Below are 17,754 nucleotides of genomic sequence, written 5' to 3' on the forward strand. Positions count from 1 at the left end.
GACCCTGGTCAGGAGGAGTGATCCTCGCCCATCCCTTGGGGGTTTTGCACAATGGTGTGTAGTGGTGAGTGTCTGGAATCTGTGAAGGTGGCCTTGGATGGAGGCCAGGTCAGAGAGTTGCCCTCTGGGAGGGTTTCAGGGGCTGAGGAGATGAGGTGGCAGGGGCAGCTATGCTGTGCCCAGGGAGCAGGGTGAGCTTTGCAGTTCAGGTTCTCAAATCTTACAGTCCCGAGGGCTCTGCACTTGGCCTGACTGCTCTCTCCAGGCTGAACAACCAACTCAAGCCATCCTCAGCCACTTCAGCGGGCCATGCCCACATGAAGAACACTGTAGTCCCAAGGGTACCCAGGAGCCTGGGAGTTGGGGGAGGGGTGGAGCACCATCTGCTGCTCTGGACCTGTGGTTAAGCACTGACTAGACATACCTGCCCAGTCAGACATTTGAGGCCACACACAGTGGGGACTGCCGTGACCCTGACATCTGTGTCCTAAACCCTCTAACTGCTGTGCAACTTGCAGCCTCCCCTCTCTCTGATGCTCCCGTTAATTAGCACAACCCACCTGCCTAGCTGTCCTACTGCCCTTGGTAAATATGGGATACTCTGGCACCCAGAATCTGGGTATCTTGAGAACATCTGCTGGGGTAGGTGTGGGTTAGGGAAGCAAGGCCCTTCCTAGCCTCTGTGGAGCCCCACGTGTCTTTCTGGACCTCTGTGTGGGCCTAGTTGGCAGAGGTGCAGAGACTCTGAAGCTGGGCCTGGGGTACCAGGTCGGAGGACTTGGCAGACCGGTCTCTCACTTGCTCCAACCTCTGGGTAAGGTCCTCGGGTGACAGCAGCTCCCTCTAGTCAGGTCTTGAGTTCCTTTAGCCATTTGACCCGTGAGGAGCTCCCAGTGAGCACTCTAGGCCCTCATGAGACAGATCCTGCAGATGGCAAGTCTGTGATAGTGAAGGAGGCTCGGTGTGCGGCCTTGTTGTGTCTGCCAACCCTCAGCTTAGGGAATCTTTGGACTGGCAGCAGCCGGTGGCTCCAAGGGAACAGGCTGCCTTTCAGATGTCCAGAGATCTCAGTGTTAAGCCCAGTTGCCTCTAAAGTACCTTCCTCTTGGAAAGAGGTAAGTTTTCTTTATGAGACGAGATTTTTTTTTTTTTCTTTCTTCTTTCTGTTCTCACGAGTCAGTGACCAGAGAAGTGATGGATCTCGGGTTGCTTGCTGTTCAGGCTGGCGTTCACAAATGGGGCCGTTCACGCCCTCAGCAAAGGCGCGTGCCAGGCTTCCTGTGAGCTCAGGAAGTCTCTGGCAAGAGTGGTTCTATAGACTTGGAAGCTTAGGGCTGGGGTCTGTATTGGGGCATGAGGGCAGGCTTCCTGGAGGTGGTGTCCCTTGAGAGCGAGAGCTGTGTGGAAGCTCTTGCCCTTTTTCTTTTCGCTTCTCCGCCAGGGGAAGACTGCTCAGATCTGCTCACTCCTCCCTGCATACCCCAGTGCCCCAGGGCTGCCACTTCCTAAGAGCACGGCGGTCTTAGTGGCCCTGTGCGTGGTGCCCTAGCTTATGTTCTCACTGCTTAGAACCCAGATTTGTGTCTCTAACAAACTGGGCTCCTCAGGGTCAGTCCTGGCCTCTGGGACCCCCTGAAGCCCCTGCAAGCTGAACCGTGGAAGGCTTGGGAGGTTGATGGAAGTCTGTCCGTGTTCCTCACAGACAAGGTACTTGCCCTGGTCCGTCTGTCGGAGTTGCGCTTTGTGAGTGCTGAGCCAATAAACAGGTGCCCGGGGGCTGGGCCTGCTCCAGCAGCTGCAGGCTGTCACCCAAGTCAGGTCAGATCCAGGAGCTGGCTGCATGCAGGAGGTGCCCAGGTCAGCTGATGTCTGTGCTGTCCTCTCTGCCTTCTGAGGGGGCCACCAAGGGCGGGGTTGTCTGTAGTCCCATTGGCCTACCCAGCAAAGCCAGCCTTGTTCCTAGCCACCATCTTGTTCCAGCTTCTGGCCTCTGCTGGCCTCTATATACCTCGAGGTATGGGTGTCCCCCATAGCCTTCTTTAAAGGTTGCATTCTGGCCCTGCCTGACCTATGGGAAGGCCTGGGGGCCAGACATAGCTGTAAAGAGCTGATTCAGAGTGGACGTGCCTTAGCCTTCTGCTGACTGCTGACCAGTGTAGACATCTTGGGGGGGCGGGGAGGCTCTCTCCTCGCCCTGGAGAATATTTGGCAGCCCTCATGTACTGTCTCCAAACCCTAGGAACAGGTTTTTGTTGCACCCACTTACAGGCAAAAAAAACCTACTCCAGGAAGTCTTTTTTCTGCCCAGGCAGTCCCGGGCCCCTTTCTGCCCAGCTGGGGAGGCACAGATCTTATATTAGGCCTCAGCCCTGGGCAGTGCCAGGCGCGGTGTGGGGGGGGTCGTGATTCCACTGCCCTGATCGTACTTGGAAATAAGACTGCTTTCAGAGGCCGGACTGGGGCTTTTTCTCCAGAGGCTGTGAGGGTGGGACCTGGAGGTGGGGCCCAGCTAGGGAGTTGGGAGGTGTGAAGAGCCCTGAGCTGGTGCGGGCTGTCTGCTGTGGCCCTTCCCGGCCACTGTCCATGACAGTGACCCCCACAGGAGTAGTTTGGGGCGCTTGAAGCCTTGATCTCACGATTCTCAGTATACGCAGTGGTAGGTAACAGTGTCCCCTCTCTCTTGCCCGTGTTTTGCCATGTGTTACTTCTGCGAAGGGGCTGAGAAGCTGCCACACTTTCTCACAAGACTCATTTGAGCTGTGAAACACAGGCTCAGGCAGGTTCTAGGCAAATGCTTAGGGCGCCCCAGGGTGCAGGTACCACCACTGGCAGGGAACCCGGGTTCTGGGGCCCAGGGTCCTCCTGGGCAGGAGACCCCCACTCCCTACTTTGCTCAGTCTGCAGCACACCGGTGCCGCCGCTGCGGCTGTTAAAGACTCCGCCATGCATCGTAGATTACTTTTATTTTCCGTGATGACGCCTCACTAGGAGGAAGCTGTCCCTGGGGCCTCTTAAAAGACAACTCCTATTAAAGATGAGAGGAGTTACCAGAGCACCAGCAACATGGTGGGAGGTGCCAAGGGGGCCCCAGGCTCTGGGCTCCTGCATGTCGGAGCCTTCTGAGGAAGAGAAAAATGGGACCTGAGAGGCCTAGAGGGATGGGCGTGGGGTGGGGGACATTTGGGGATGTTGGGGAGAGGTGGGACTGGTTAGCTAGCTTCTCGTCCCGGTCACCTGCCCCCATCTTGGTCTCCTCCTTTGGAAAGTGGTGAGAGGCCAGGGGAGAGTGGCTCAGCTTCCCGGTGTGTATAATATAAACTCCAGTGGTGTTCTTGGGTCTCTGCGTTGGAGGTGTGGGTTGGGCCGGGTAGGAGCCTAAGACTTGGATAGAGGACTTTCGGGGGAAGGTATATTGGGGGACAGTGGGGACAGTTATTGCAGGGGTCTGGGGGCTGCAGGAAAGCCCATTCTAGGACGGACACCGGACCCTCTATCCCTGGAATATGGCCAGCGTGAAGAAAAGTGTGGATAGCTAGGATTGAAGCCTGTGATTTCAGAGCTCAGCACAGAGTAGGATGTGGTCCTGTGCCTACATGGACTGTCTGCCTGCTGTCCGGCCTGTGGCCCCAGGCTGGGACCCCACTCAGAAAAACGCAGTTCAGACCGTGCAACTCTAAGAATGTCTGGCTGTTTCCTCAGTGTGGCGCTCCACATGGCTGATGGAGTCTAAGATGGGGCAGCCTGCTGTGGTCGAGGGCACAGTGACAGAGTGACAGAGGTAGCTGTTGGTACACCCTAAGCACCCACCTCTCCTCCCCAGGGCTGCCCAGAAGCTCAGCCTGGCCTCCAAGCGCAAGAAGCATCACCCGGCGCCTGCGCCCTCCACCCGAGGCACATCCACTTACCCCACCGACTTCAGTGGCTCTCTGCAGCTGTGGCCACCCCCGGTGCCCCCCTGCCTGCTCAGGGCTGCCTCCAAGGCCAAGGAAAACCCCAGCAGCTTCGGAAAGGTAGATCCCATTTAGGTCTGGTGCCTGGATATGGGGAGGCTGGGGCTCCCTGATAAGACGTAGGAGATAGAAGGTCCCATTTTCTTCTCCAGGGCCATGGTAAGCCAGCTGGCAGAGCTAAGGATGGGGAACCTGAGCCTCTGGGGGGCAGTGCCCGGAAGGGCATGGGGAGTCTGTGGAGCTATGAGAAATGATGAGGAGAAACTTGTCCTCAGGTCCCAGGGGCTCGTTCCAGGATAGCCGTGTGGTGAAGTTTCTGGGCTTTGGGTGCGAGCAGATCACTCTTGCTTACCCTCACCGGATGCCGCCTTGAGTGGGGCTGAGCAAGGAGGGGGTGGGGGCTCCTCAGCGTTCCTGAGTCACTTATCCAGGCAGCCCAGCCAGATGGGTTTCAGACAGAGGCAGCTGAGGTCGGGAAGGGGTGTGAGCCCTGGGTGGCGATGGGACAAACTGGTTGGCTCCAGGGTTTCCCCCAAGAGTTCTGATTTGGTTCCTATGGTTGGTGCCTCCCCGAGGGGGAAGTCTCTGTACCCCAGGCTTAATGGGGTACTCCTGTGGCAGGATTATACAAACAGTGCTTGGGTGAGGTGGAGAGCCAGACTCTCAAAACCGTTGTGGAAGGGTTTTGCAGACCTCTGGCCTACTCCGAGTGTGGCGTCCCCTCCCAGGCATCCTGAGAGGAGTTACGGAGTTGGGCCTGCTCGACCTTGCCCAGTGCGGCCATCCCCGAGTTGGCACTGGCCCTGCGTGCTTGAGTCCTTCACACATGGTCAACCCTGGCTAGTGGGGGTAAACTCCTCACCAGGTACCAAAAGGAAGGCAAGTGTTTGCAGCCTCCTCCTGTGGCAGAGCCCCAGAGGAAGGAAGAGCTCTCCAGACAGGGCTGTCCAGACCGGCAGCTGCAGGCGAGTGGGAGGGCCTGGGGCTCCTTTGGGCCCAGCTGACTTCACTCTGCACCCTTTTAGCATCTTGGGCAGCTTTCACTGCCCTTCTCTTGGAATGCTAATTGGTGGCTGGAAGCCAGGTCTCCTGGCTCCTCCCTTCCCCTGGGATGGGGCCACACCCCATGGTTTCCTCAAGGCAGTCTGCTGGAGGGAGCCTCTGGGTGTGGGAAATAGACTGGCTAGTGGGGTTGGGTGCAGGCATTTGGCATGGGAGTCATACCCACATTCAGCGTGGCTAGGAGTGCTGTGGCCAGGCCAGGGAATGTAGTAGAGCTGACTCAGAAAAGCCTCTCAATTCTGGACCCGACTCCAGATGTGTGGATCTGAACCAGAAACCTGCTCCTGCCCCAGGCCACTGTATTGCAGTGGTGGGTCCAGTTGGGCAGCTCAGCCGTCTGGCTCCTTCTGTGTAGGATGAAGGTCTGTATAGTTGTTCAGCCCCCCCCCCCCCGTGGGCGGGGCGTGAGCAGGGCAAAGGCCCCCCGCCCTCTTTTAGGACAGAGTCCTAGGTGTCAGGTAGCTTCACCTGCCTCTGTGCCTACTCTGTTGGGAAGAGGGGTGTTCCTGACCCCCACTACCTGTGCCTGCCAGTCCTTGGCTGTCCCCACCTCTTACACTGGCAATGTTTAATAGATGAGGCTTCAGCGCGGTCTAGTGAGAGGAAAGGAGGGAGACTGGACCCAGACCTAACTGACTCGGAACACCTCAGTCTCTTCTCTTAACTGCCACAGCTCTGGGACAGACAGGTGGTTCCCACGGACCAGGCTGAAACTGTTTGGGCTGTGTGGGTATAGAGCCAGGCTGAGACCCCCCAAGAAGAAGGCCAGGCCCAGGACCAGCCTGGTCAGTTAGCCTGTCTGCCCACCTGGCATCTCTTCCTCAGGGGCTGTGGTGGGAGCAGGGGGTGTCTGCCTTAGAGCTGATGGGGTAAGGAGTTCCATTCAAGCTCCAAGTGACAGCTCTTCTTTACTGCCACTGTATTTGGGGTCCTGCCAGGTCTCTGCCGCCAGTGGGAAGCCCTCAACCTTCTTGTTGCTGACCCTGAACCATTAGGGGCTTCCCCCAGAGACCAGGTGTCCAGGCCACCAGCCTGTTAACCAGCCCCTGTCCCCTATACCTCTACTCCTCCCGGGCCCTAGGTGTTAAGAGCACTAATGTCACATCACCAGAAGCGCCTCCTGAAAGGCGTTTAATATTGCCACAGAAAAGAAGTTAGATTACATTCAGTGTCTGACATTAATGTGCTACTTAAGATAATTCATCATACTGTGGTATTAAAAAAGACATCTCTGGTGTTGGGTGCTGAGTGGCGCCCCTCCCCCTCCCCAGATTGGTCCACCTCTGGGGAGCTGGAAGCCCTGCTTTTATGTAAAAAATGTGCTTCCCTTCCCCCCAGCTCCAGCGAGCGGCTTTGTGATACCTGCACATTTGGGGGTGAGGATGCTCTTGTCTCCTGAGAGACCCTGTCATTTCCCCGAGGTAATGACAGGTTCTTTCCAGCAGACAATGGATGGGGGCAGTGGGGGGCAGGCTGGACGAGATGCCCTGCTCATTCCCCTCCCTGCCTGGAGACTCAGGATCAGTGTCCGCTCAGGAGACATCAGGAGACGTCAGAGCCAAATTGTAGCTTCTCCAAGCCTCTCCTCCCGCTAGGCAGCCTCTCACATCTCCAGAACCCATTTGGCTCCTGAAGTGGTGAAGAGTTCACGCTGGAAAAAAAAATTGCCAAAAATTACCTGGAAGTGCACATTTTCGTCTGCATTGCGCAGTGGTTGGAAATGAAACCGTTTTGTTCATGTCTCCGGGGAGTAAAAGAATCGATTCTTGCCTGATGGAGCCCAGGTTCCAAGTAGCACAATAGCCACGGATTTCTTTGCTTTTCTTTCTCTCTCTCTCTCTCTCTCTCTCTCTCTCTCCCTAGAGGGTGGGACACTCCACTCCACGGGAGGCTCTGCATATCAATGTGCCCCTTGTCCTGTGGGAGCAAGCCTGTGGCGCCCGGGCAGGCTGCCCCCCTAAACCAATTTTGCAGCGTTATGTATCTGTCACTTACAATTAAATCTTTGAAAAATATTGGTTCTGAAATGAGTCTTGGTAATTTGATTTACACCAATGTGGAGAAGTCAGATTTCACTAGAGAGTGAAAGGTGTGGCCTCCAGGCAGAGAGGAGCCCTAACTCCGGGTGGCCTTGAGGAAATAGTGCCTGCCCCAGCCTCCCTCCCCTGCAGCTGTGGGGAGTATCTATTCCCCACACAGGTTTCAGGGTGCTGCAATGCAGTTTTCTTTGGCATCTTCATATCCTCCGTTTTCATTGAGGGTTCAGGGCCTGGCATGGGCACAGGGGCACACTGGAATCTCCTTTGTGTTCCTGCCATGGCCCAGGCTGACTAGTCAATAGCAGAGTTCCAGGAGCTCAGGTCCACCAGGCTGACTAGTCAATAGCAGAGCTCTGGAAACTCTGGGCCACCTTTGTCCTCTCCTCTTCCACACCCCTCCCACACTCAGCTTCCCCAAACTGGGACTTGTTAGACAAGATTTCAGAATTCCCTCTTCTCAGATTGGGTCCTCGTTCTGGTGGAATTTCCTCCACTCTTTGCCTATTGTAGTTTTTCTCCTCCATGATGATGGCTTCCTGAGTTGGTTCAAGGCAGAGGCAGCAAGCATGGAGTTTCTCCCCAGAGCCCTTCGCCCCTCTGTGGCTTTGTTCGTTTGTACATCCCACGGGTGTGCTTGCTGTCTGTCTTCTTGGGGTGAGAGTCTTTCCCTGGAGGACTTTGGCCTGAGGCTGCTGGCTGGAGGAGGAGGAGGGGCCCTGAAGGAGAACTGCTTAGGGGCCTAAGGGGTCCTCCCTCCCATCTCTGCTGACTGACCTGTACTTCCCTGCCTTGCTCTGCCTCCTGCCCTGCCGACTGGCTCTGCACCCCACCAGCCTTCCCCCACCCTGGACTTCATTTTCTCTCTACCCTGCTGACCTCATATGGGATCCGTTCAGGCAGCATTCCTGTGGTACCGGTACCCATGCCGAGACCTGGTCTGCCGTCCTGACTCGTGCTTTCGTCCCCTGCCCTGTAATTAGTGGCCAGCTGGGTGGAGGGCGGAGCTCAGATGCCTACTTCTGCCATCCCACAGGTGAAGGTTATGCTGCGCATATGGCCGGCACAAGGAGTCCAGCGCTCAGCCGAGTCCACATCCTTCCTGAAGGTGGATTCTCGCAAGAAGCAGGTGACTCTCTATGACCCCGCTGCCGGGCCTCCAGGCTGTGCAGGACTCCGGCACATTCCCACGGCGTCAGTCCCCAAGATGTTTGCTTTTGATGCCATCTTCCCCCAGGACTCGGAGCAGGTACAGTGGAGGGGAACTCCCGGGTGCTTGTGGCATCTGATTTACTTCTGCAGAAGGGAGCCTTGCCGGCTGTCGCGCCTGCCAGGTCTGCCTTCCAAGTAATCCTAGCCTCTGCCTGGTTCTCCAGGCCAGGTGCTGGGGGACTGCTGAGCTCTTCAGAGCCTAGTCCCCTATGACACATTTGAGTAGCCATGTCCTGCCCTGGAAGCTGGATGCCCACCCAGCTCACTGAGCAGTGACCATGACTTCCTTGTGCTGTGTTGTGGGCAGCAACTTTCAGGGATGGGTCGGGTGTTTGGGCATAGGTGCCTTCCTGGATTGTGTATGTCTCATCTGCTGACTTACATGTCCTGTACTGTCTGTGTGAGTGTGGGAGGGCCCTGTGTTCCTGGTCCTGTGTAGTTCAGCCTCCCTGTGGACTGTCTGCCTGCATGCAAGCAGGACAGATGGGCCTCAGGTGTATACAGACATAGCAGAAGGTACTGGCCCAGCCCTTTGGCTCCAACACCCGCCTAATCCCTGTGAGTTCCTCCCCAGGCTGAGGTCTGCTCGGGGACGGTGGCTGACGTGCTCCAGTCTGTGGTCGGTGGCGCCGATGGCTGCATTTTTTCCTTTGGCCACATGAGCCTCGGTAAGTGCTCTTTCGTCTCCGTACACCCATGATGTCTTCCAACCGTCCTCCATTCTGGTTGCTGCCATCTTTGAGCCTGGCCCTGATTGAAGGAGGTAGTTCTCCATGGTTGGTGTGGGAGTGGAGATCTCACAGGAAGCCGAGGCAGGCAGCTCTGGAAGACAGAGGTCTCAGAGTAGCTGGAGGCTGGAGGGGCCCATCTGGGTTGGCCCTGAGGACCCTGGGCAGGTTTCTGAGCTGACAGGACTCTTGAGGACAGGCTGTGGAGAGTCAGCAGTGGTTCTCACATGCCCCTGTCTCCCAGGCAAGTCATACACCATGATTGGGAAGGACAGCTCACCCCAGAGCCTGGGCATCGTGCCCTGTGCTATCTCCTGGCTCTTCAGGCTCATTGACGAACGCAAGGAGAGGCTGGGCACACGGTTCTCCATCCGTGTGTCTGCCGTGGAAGTGTGCGGTCACGACCAGAGTCTGCGGGACCTGCTTGCCGAGGTGGCTTCGGGCAGCCTTCAGGACACCCAGTCTCCGGGCGTGTACCTTCGGGAGGACCCTGTGTGTGGGACACAGGTGCAGCAAAACCTCCAGCCTTCCTGGGACTGCGGAGGAGGGGGGGAGGGCCCTCAAGCCACCGAAAACACGTCCGTGGCTTCTGCTTTCCCCTCACAGCTCCAGAACCAGAACGAGCTGCGCGCACCCACAGCAGAGAAGGCAGCCTTCTACCTGGACGCAGCCCTGGCGGCCCGCAGCACCAACCGTGCTGGTTGCGGGGAGGACGCCCGGCGAAGTTCCCACATGCTCTTCACCCTGCACGTGTACCAGTACCGTGTGGAGAAGTGTGGCCAAGGAGGAAGTAGGTGCACGGGAGGCCAAGTGCATGGGGTTGCCATGTCTGTGAGGTCGCCTGCCCCACCCCCACCCCAGGGGAGTCCTTGTGGGCATCTCTGACCGCCTGGGTGGGCTGTGGAAGCCTCTGGGTGCCCAGACCGCAGCACCTGCTTGCAAATGTGTCCTCAGTGTCTGGAGGTCGTAGCCGCCTGCACCTCATCGACCTGGGCAGCTGTGACGCAGCCCTCGGCAGAGGAGGAGAAGCCTCAGGGGGACCCCTGTGTCTGTCTCTGTCAGCTCTGGGCAGTGTCATCCTGGCCCTGGTCAACGGGGCCAAGCATGTGCCCTACAGGTGAGTGGCAGCACAGACAGGCACCAGTAAGGTGACCTCTGGGTAACTGGCTATTTTGATATCTGGCGTTTCTGAGAGCCTCAGTGCCGGGCCAGCAATGGTCTACGTCTCACCTGGCCTTCTCCCTAGATGGCCCCTCACCTCAGTCAGCCTCTGAGCCTCTCTTTGGCTTGTAGGGACCACAGACTCACCATGTTACTGCGGGAGTCCCTGGCTACCACCAACTGCCGTACCACTATGATCGCGCACATCTCAGACTCTCCAGCCCACCACGCAGAGACACTCAGTACGGTGCAGCTGGCTGCCCGCATCCACCGCCTGCGCAGGAAGAAGGGCAAGGTGAGCCCCCTCTCCTGCTGCCTCCCAAGGGCCCTCAGGCTCCCACATCCTCTGCCACTAGCCCCCGACTCTGGATGTCAGGGAGCGAAGGCGACAGGTGTGTCCAGCTGTGGGTGGACCTCTTAGGCCCCAAGTCCTTGGTGCACTGAGCAGGTAGAATGCTTGCAGTCGGGTTTACTTCATAAAGGGATTGAACACCACCTCAGCAGGAGACTTCTGGGGCCCACCAGGTAATCTGCACTCACTGCCCTCGGCCTGAGTGCTGCACAAGCATGGCCTTCCTGCCCAAGCTCCTCTCTCCCCAGCCTGTGGCATGGTCCGTGCTGATCACCCCTCAGAGCTCCCCAGAAGCTGCCCTTATGTTCTGGGCCCCATGTTGGGATTCCCAACACTTCCAGCCTTGCTCAGCTGCTACTGCCTCATAGAGACCACACCCCCATGTTGCTGAGTGGGCAGAGTCCAAGGAAGAGATGAGCTGGGACCAGGGCTGTGTGCCAACGGGTGGGTGAACTCACGGGGCTCTGTTGTCCTGCCCCTAGCATGCATCCAGCTCCTCGGGAGGCGAGAGCTCCTGTGAGGAGGGCCGGGCCCGCCGTCCCCCACACCTTCGGCCCTTCCACCCACGGACCATGGTGTTGGACCCCGACCGCTCGGCTCCTGGACTGTCTGGAGACCCCGATTACTCATCCAGCAGTGAGCAGTCCTGCGACACGGTCATCTATGTGGGTCCTGGTGGGATGGCGCTGTCAGACCGTGAGCTCACTGACAACGAGGGCCCACCTGACTTTGTGCCCATTATCCCTGCACTGAGCCGACGCAGGCCCTCCGAGGGGTCCCGGGACGCCGACCACTTCCGCTGCAGTACGTTCGCTGAGCTGCAGGAGCGTCTGGAGTGTATAGATGGCAGCGAGGGATTCCCTGGCCCCCAGGGTGGCTCTGACGGAGCCCAAGCCAGCCCTGCCCGGGGAGGCAGGAAACCCTCCTTACCTGAGGCCACACCCTCCAGGAAGGCTGTGGCCCCCACAGTGGTTACCAGTTGCCCTCGAGGCAGCCCTGGGCATGATACTCACCGGAGCACCTCAGAGCCCTCTAAGACTGGTACACAGGATGAGCAGAGAATGGATGGTGCCCGGCCTGAGCCACCTGCTCCAGACAAGACCTCAGGAGGTGGAGGCCGGAGGCCACTGCCCAGTCCAGCCCCTCCACCGCCTCGGCAGCCGGAAGCTCGAGGTGTCCCCACAGAACCTGGGGGAGAGGGTACGGACAGCGTGCTGCGGACACCCCCAGTAGGCATGAGTGGACAGGCGGCCTTGCCCCCACTGCTCTCAGACTCGGCTTATCCCTCCCCGGCGGCTCGTGGACGCCATCTGGAGAGAGGCCTGCTGACCACCACGGTGACCCTCCAGCAGCCAGTGGAGCTCAATGGCGAGGATGAGCTGGTGTTCACGGTGGTAGAGGAGCTACCTCTGGGCGGACTTGCAGGGGCCACACGGCCCTCCAGTCTGGCCAGCATGAGCAGTGACTGTTCCCTGCAGGCTTTGGCCTCAGGGTCCAGGCCAGTCAGTATCATCAGCAGCATCAATGATGAGTTTGATGCTTATACCTCGCAGATGTCTGAGGGCCCCGGAGACCCTGGGGAGCTCCCAGAGGGAACAGCGTGGGCCGGCGGCAGTCCAGCCTCCTCCATTGGCTCCTGGCTGAGCGACGTGGGTGTCTGCTTGTCTGAAAGCCGTGGTCCTACACCACAGCCTCCCTTCAGCCCTGACTCTGCAGCAGGGCCAGGTCCACCAGAGTTCCCTACCCCAGGCAGCTCCCTAGAGGACAGCAAGGTCAGGTCCTCAGAGTGTGGAAGACCAGACAATCCCAGCTCAGCCCGGAGTCTCCACCATGGGGAAGCAGTTGCAGCGACTCAGACCCAACCTGGAAGAGAGCCTTGGGCCAGGCATGAGGCAGCCTCGACACAGACTATCCACTCCAGCCTGCCTCGGAAACCCAGGACTACCTCCACAGCTAGCCGAGCTCGTCCTAGCCGGGGTCCGTACAGCCCCGGTGGCCTGTTTGAGGACCCTTGGCTGCTCCGGGCAGAGGACTGTGACACACGCCAGATAGCCTCCACGGGCAGAGCCCCGAGCCCAACCCCAGATTCCCCTCGATTGCCTGAGACTCAGATAATGCTGGCTTGTGCCCAGAGAGTGGTGGATGGGTGTGAGGTGGCATCCAGAATGTCGCGGAGACCGGAGGCTGTGGCTCGGATCCCACCTTTGCGGAGGGGGGCCACCACACTGGGAGTGACCACACCCGCTGCATCCTGTGGGGAAGGTCCAGCAGAGGCAGCGGTCCATTCGGGAAGCCTGAAGACCACCTCCGGCAGTAAGAAGAGCGTATCTCCCAAGGGGGCCTTCTTTCCAAGGCCTAGTGGGGCAGGCCCCCCAGCCCCGCCTGTGCGCAAGTCTAGCCTGGAGCAGAGCATGGCCCTCACCCCCACCCAGGCCCTGGGACCGACCAGGGCAGGGGCTCCTTCTGCTTTCCGAGGAGAGGAGGAAGCCAGGCCCAGTGGTCGGTCTGATTCCTCTGTTCCCAAGGCCATACCCAGCCTGAAAGCCCGAGCTGGCAAGATGGAGGCACCGCACCGTCCCTCTGGCCACATGTCCCTGGAACGGTGTGAGGGCCTGGCACACGGCAGCAGTAAGGTCAGAGACGTCGCAGGACGGCCACCAAGGGCTGTGCCCAGGTTGGGTGTACCGTCCGCCAGCCCTCCACTCGGACCAGCTCCTGCCTGTAGGAACAGCCCTGCCAAGGGTGTTGGAGTAACGAAGCCTCCTGCTGGTGTAGCTAAGGGTCGTAATCTGGGGCCGAGTACATCTCGGGCTCTGGGTGCTCCGGTGAAGCCACTGGGGCCTGTGGCGGGCAAGACAGCTGGTGGCGCTGTGCCAGGACCCCGAGCTGCTCCGCGGGCTGTGCCGGGTATTGGGGCCAAGGCCGGCCGGGGCACCATCATGGGCACTAAGCAGGCATTCCGGGCTGCCCACAGCCGTGTCCACGAATTGGCAGCCGGTGGATCTCCCGGTAGAGGCGGCCTCTCCTGGGGCTCGACGGACTCGGACAGCGGCAACGACAGTGGTGTGAACCTGGCTGAGGAGAGGCAGCCCGCGAGCCCCGCCCTGCCCTCCCCTTACAGTAAAGTGACCGCTCCGAGGAGACCCCAGCGCTACAGCAGTGGCCATGGCAGTGACAACAGCAGCGTGCTGAGCGGCGAGCTGCCCCCCGCCATGGGCCGCACCGCTCTCTTCTACCACAGCGGCGGCAGCAGTGGCTACGAGAGCATGATCCGAGACAGCGAGGCCACTGGCAGTGCCTCCTCGGCCCCGGACTCCATGAGCGAGAGTGGAACGGCCTCCCTGGGTGCCCGCTCCCGCAGCCTCAAGTCCCCGAAGAAGAGAGCCACAGGTGAGCGGCAGGGCTGGTCCTCGGTGGGCACGGCACTCTAAAGTGTGTAGACCCGAGAGATCCTTGATGGTGCATTTGGCCACCCCTAGGCTCTGGTGGGTCCTGAGCCCCACCTTCAGCAGTTGGGTCTTGCAGCCCTGTGGGTTCTCCTTCCTTGTATCTTGGGGGTGGGCCCAGCTTCTCTACCCTGACACCTCACCCTGTGTGGTCTCTACGAACGCCAGGTGTGCCCAACCCTTGGTAGCTTATAAGCAGTGGGGCCGTACAGCCCTTCACAGGGTATAAACTTTAACCCAACACTGGGAAAGATCTTCAGATTGCGAGCACACGTGATTATCAACCAGACACTGTCCCAGATACTCCCTGGGCTTTGTTGTACATAGAGGTGCACGGCCCTCTATAGTTTATAAGCAGTCAGTTCCAGGGCGCTCCCTTCCCTGACCCACTCCACACCAGAGGCTGATTCTTAAACCCTGACAGTAAAAGTCAAGGGCTTGGGTTCCAGCTGGGCTCTCCCTGCCCAGTGTCCCAGCTGCCCAAGCGTGCTCTGGGCCCCTCCCTGTCGACCAGAGGGGCAGGGAGGCTGTGTGTTAGAGCAATAAGCGTAACTGCCGTGTAAGCAGTTGGTGCGGCTGTGCAGGTGATGTGGCTAGACACCTGGGGTGTCCCTGGCTCTGTTTCAGGTCTACAGCGGAGGAGGCTGATCCCGGCCCCACTTCCTGACGCTGCTGCTTTAGGCCGCAAGCCCAGCCTCCCCGGGCAGTGGGTGGACTTGCCCCCGCCCCTGGCCGGCTCTCTGAAGGAGCCCTTCGAGATCAAGGTGTATGAGATAGATGACGTGGAGCGTCTGCAGCGGCACCGGCTACCTCTGAGGGAGAGTGAAGCCAAGGTCAGGGGGGCTACAGCCAGTGGGAGCCCTGGGGTGGCAGGGAGGGCCAGCTGATAGGACATCTGATAGGCTATCTGGGCCCCTGGAGAGGTGGCCAGGCAACCCCTGACCTCACCTTTTTTTGTCCACAGCCCTCCCAGGACGTGGAGAAGGTAGGAACTGCCTGGACATCCTTGAGCTTGTGTCCTGATGCCCTTTGCCAGGGAGGCGACTGCAGGGACTCTTCAGGCTCCAGCTGTCTCCACAGAACTGGAACTGGGGTCCAGGAACTCCCAAGTGTGGGCCCCCTGGAGATCCTCCTTCCTTTATCTTAGGGGCTGGCCATGTGCCTGTGTGGACCCCAAAGCAGGAGGAAGGCCCTGGCAAAGCCAGGGTGCTGACAACCCCCAGATAGAGAGTCCCTGCCGTGTATATCTGAATCCACTCTTCTGTTCCTTGCCAGCAGGGCCCAGTGTGCATCAGCTCCAAGCTGCGACTAGCAGAGCGCAGGCAGCAGCGACTGCAGGAAGTGCAGGCCAAACGTGACCACCTCTGCGAGGAGCTGGCCGAGACCCAGGGCCGGCTGATGGTAGAACCTGGGCGCTGGCTAGAGCAGTGTGAGTGCTTTTCTCCCTCTGTGGCACCCCCCAGCAGGTCCAGGATCCCAGGCCCTGAACAGGGGGACCCCCAGCGGATACAGGATCCCAGACCCTGAACAGGGGGACCCCCAGAAGGTCCAGGATCCCAGGCCCTGAACAAGGGGACCCCCAGCAGATACAGGATCCCAGACCCTGAACAGGGGGATCCCCAGCAGGTCCAGGATCCCAGACGCTGCTCCCAAGTCTGCCTCTCCTCTGTTCTTAGCTGCTCGCAGACGGCAGATGGCGGGAAGGGAGGATCTGCTGGGCTGGCACTTTTCCTTGAGGAAATTGAGGACCCTGGCTGCTGTCCTGCCCTGCCCCGACACCTGTCTCTTTCTCTCCAGTTGAGGTGGACCCAGAGCTGGAGCCGGAGTCAGCTGAGTATCTGGTGGCCCTGGAGCAAGCCACGGCTGCCCTGGAGCAGTGCGTTAACCTGTGCAAGGCCCACGTCATGATGGTCACCTGCTTTGACATTGGAGTTGCTGCCACCACTGCTGTACCTGGGCCACAAGAGGTGGATGTTTGAGGCTGAACACAGGGCATAGGCAGGACATGCAAGGCAGGGGGTGTGAGCGTAATGTGGGATGGAGTGAGGATGTGGAGGGGGTTGGCGGGTTGAAGACGCAGGGTCTGTGCAGGACCGGGGGATCTCAGAGAGGAGACAGAGGGTGGGAAGGGGAGGGCCAGCCAGTGGACAGAGAGCGCACGGAGATGGAAAGACTGTCGTCACCCAGACAGCCACGCAAGTGCCTTTAACTTTGAGTAGGCCTTTTCTCCTTTTCTAATTTGGTGCTACGGACTCAAAACAGAACTCAGACACCAGCAGACAGAGTCTCAGCCTAGGTGGCTGCTGCCACTCTGGCCAGACGAAAGCCAGTTTGTTTCTGATTTTGCCTTCCTTACAACCAAGCAGTTTTGTGTAGCAGGGCTGGCCGGTTCCGGCCAGCTTTCTTTTAGGATTGGGTTAATTTTCCTTTCCAAAAGTTTTTTCTCAACAGTCCGCTTGAGTGGCCACCACCACACTAACTGTGGTGTCCTCGGAGTGTGGACAGCTAGCTGCCAGTCCCCTCCTCTCCTTGAGGGCCCCACTCTGTTCTGAGGATACCAGAGGCCACAAACTAGGGCTGGGCCATGAGCACACAATGCTTTCTTCCACGGCAGGAATTCTTACCAAAACCACAAGCAAAATCACACACACACACACACAAACAAAATGATGCGGATCACCGCCAACAAAGATGGGGGTGTGGGTTTTTGTAAAAGTTCCGTTAGCTTCATATTTTTGTATCATTTTGCCTATAAACATAGAGTTTGCAGTGGGAATTTGAAGACAAATGATCTACGTTTTTATGGTTTTCTACAGGTATTCCCAGGTCGGGGGCTCTTGGCAGCTGTGAGGGGGCAGGCTTTTCCTGGGGGACACTGGGGGCATTGTCGGGGGGGTCTATGGGAGGCTGTTCTTTTCAGATGCAGACGAGGGAGGGGTGAGCCTGCCAGCCTGTGATGTGGCCTGCACGCAGGTTCGTGCTTTCTGACCGTTGTGTATTTTCTAAGCGTCCAGACCTTTGTACAAATGTGTAGATAACAATCTCACGACTGTTTTTATTTGTGAATAAAAGATGTGTTGATTGTTTATATAGTTCTGAGTTTCCTGGGTGCCCCTGAGCCCTTCACCCCTGATGTGCTCATATTTTACCGTGCGAGGGGGCTAAGAATGCTGCCAGGCCCTGGGGGCAGGCAGCCACCGGACCGAGGATTTCAGGGAGCTGTGCTGGGACCTGCTCTTTGCCTGTTCTTTCTATATGGGCTCCCATGAAGTTGAATCTGTGGCTAGCAGCAGCCTGGGCTTCAAAAATCACACTTCTTTAACCCCCAAGACCTTCTGTGACCCTAAGATCCAAGGTGAAGCCCGGAGCCAGGTGGAGGGACGCTGCAGCCCTAACTGGTGGCTGCTAGCCCCTCTCACTGGGGTTTAAACCAAAGTGACAAGCCTAATTCCAGAAAGGCTGTGGTATCCTTTGTTCTTTGTCTTCCAGTGCCTGAGCACATGGGAGCTCTTGCCCAGCAGGACTGGCTCCTCCTATGATAGGGAGTCTAGCCTGGGCTACCCTCTGTGGCCTCACATTGCACATCACCTACTGAGTTCATTTGCTTCTCCCTTTGTCCCTGTGCCCAGTCCTCTTGCAGGGTCCCACCTTGCTTTGGGCCCTGGGTGTTCTGCTTTTCTTTACTCTTGCCCCTCCTAGCAGCCCCGTGACTGGGATACCCCCTTCCTCTGGCCTCTAGCAGTATTTGTGGGGTCCTCTCCTCGGTGGCCCTGCTGCCAGGGCCCTTCCTTGGTGGCAAGTCACACC

At 58.6% G+C, this 17,754-nt stretch overlaps 1 protein-coding gene across 4 annotated transcripts in view; it reads left to right on the top strand.

The window, feature by feature from the left end:
- Positions 1–16,588, top strand: part of Kif26a (kinesin family member 26A) — a 37,453-nt gene extending 20,865 nt beyond the window's left edge. For 2 of the 4 annotated variants that reach the window (XM_029540766.1, XM_029540768.1), the window contains exons 5-16: positions 3,821–4,010; positions 8,085–8,297; positions 8,835–8,928; positions 9,233–9,495; positions 9,595–9,778; positions 9,943–10,105; positions 10,282–10,444; positions 10,984–13,891; positions 14,575–14,780; positions 14,912–14,932; positions 15,223–15,376; positions 15,745–16,588. In XM_029540766.1, the coding sequence (XP_029396626.1) occupies positions 3,821–4,010; positions 8,085–8,297; positions 8,835–8,928; positions 9,233–9,495; positions 9,595–9,778; positions 9,943–10,105; positions 10,282–10,444; positions 10,984–13,891; positions 14,575–14,780; positions 14,912–14,932; positions 15,223–15,376; positions 15,745–15,926 (4,741 nt within the window). In that variant the 3' untranslated portion in view covers positions 15,927–16,588. The remainder of the gene's footprint in view (positions 1–3,820; positions 4,011–8,084; positions 8,298–8,834; positions 8,929–9,232; positions 9,496–9,594; positions 9,779–9,942; positions 10,106–10,281; positions 10,445–10,983; positions 13,892–14,574; positions 14,781–14,911; positions 14,933–15,222; positions 15,377–15,744) is intronic. The other 2 variants (XM_029540767.1, XM_021201821.1) reach the window with 1 other exon arrangement.
- The last annotated feature ends 1,166 nt before the right edge of the window (positions 16,589–17,754 follow it).

The sequence above is a fragment of the Mus pahari genome, chromosome 7, assembly GCF_900095145.1.
Source record: "Mus pahari chromosome 7, PAHARI_EIJ_v1.1, whole genome shotgun sequence".
Classification (NCBI taxonomy): domain Eukaryota; kingdom Metazoa; phylum Chordata; class Mammalia; order Rodentia; family Muridae; genus Mus; species Mus pahari.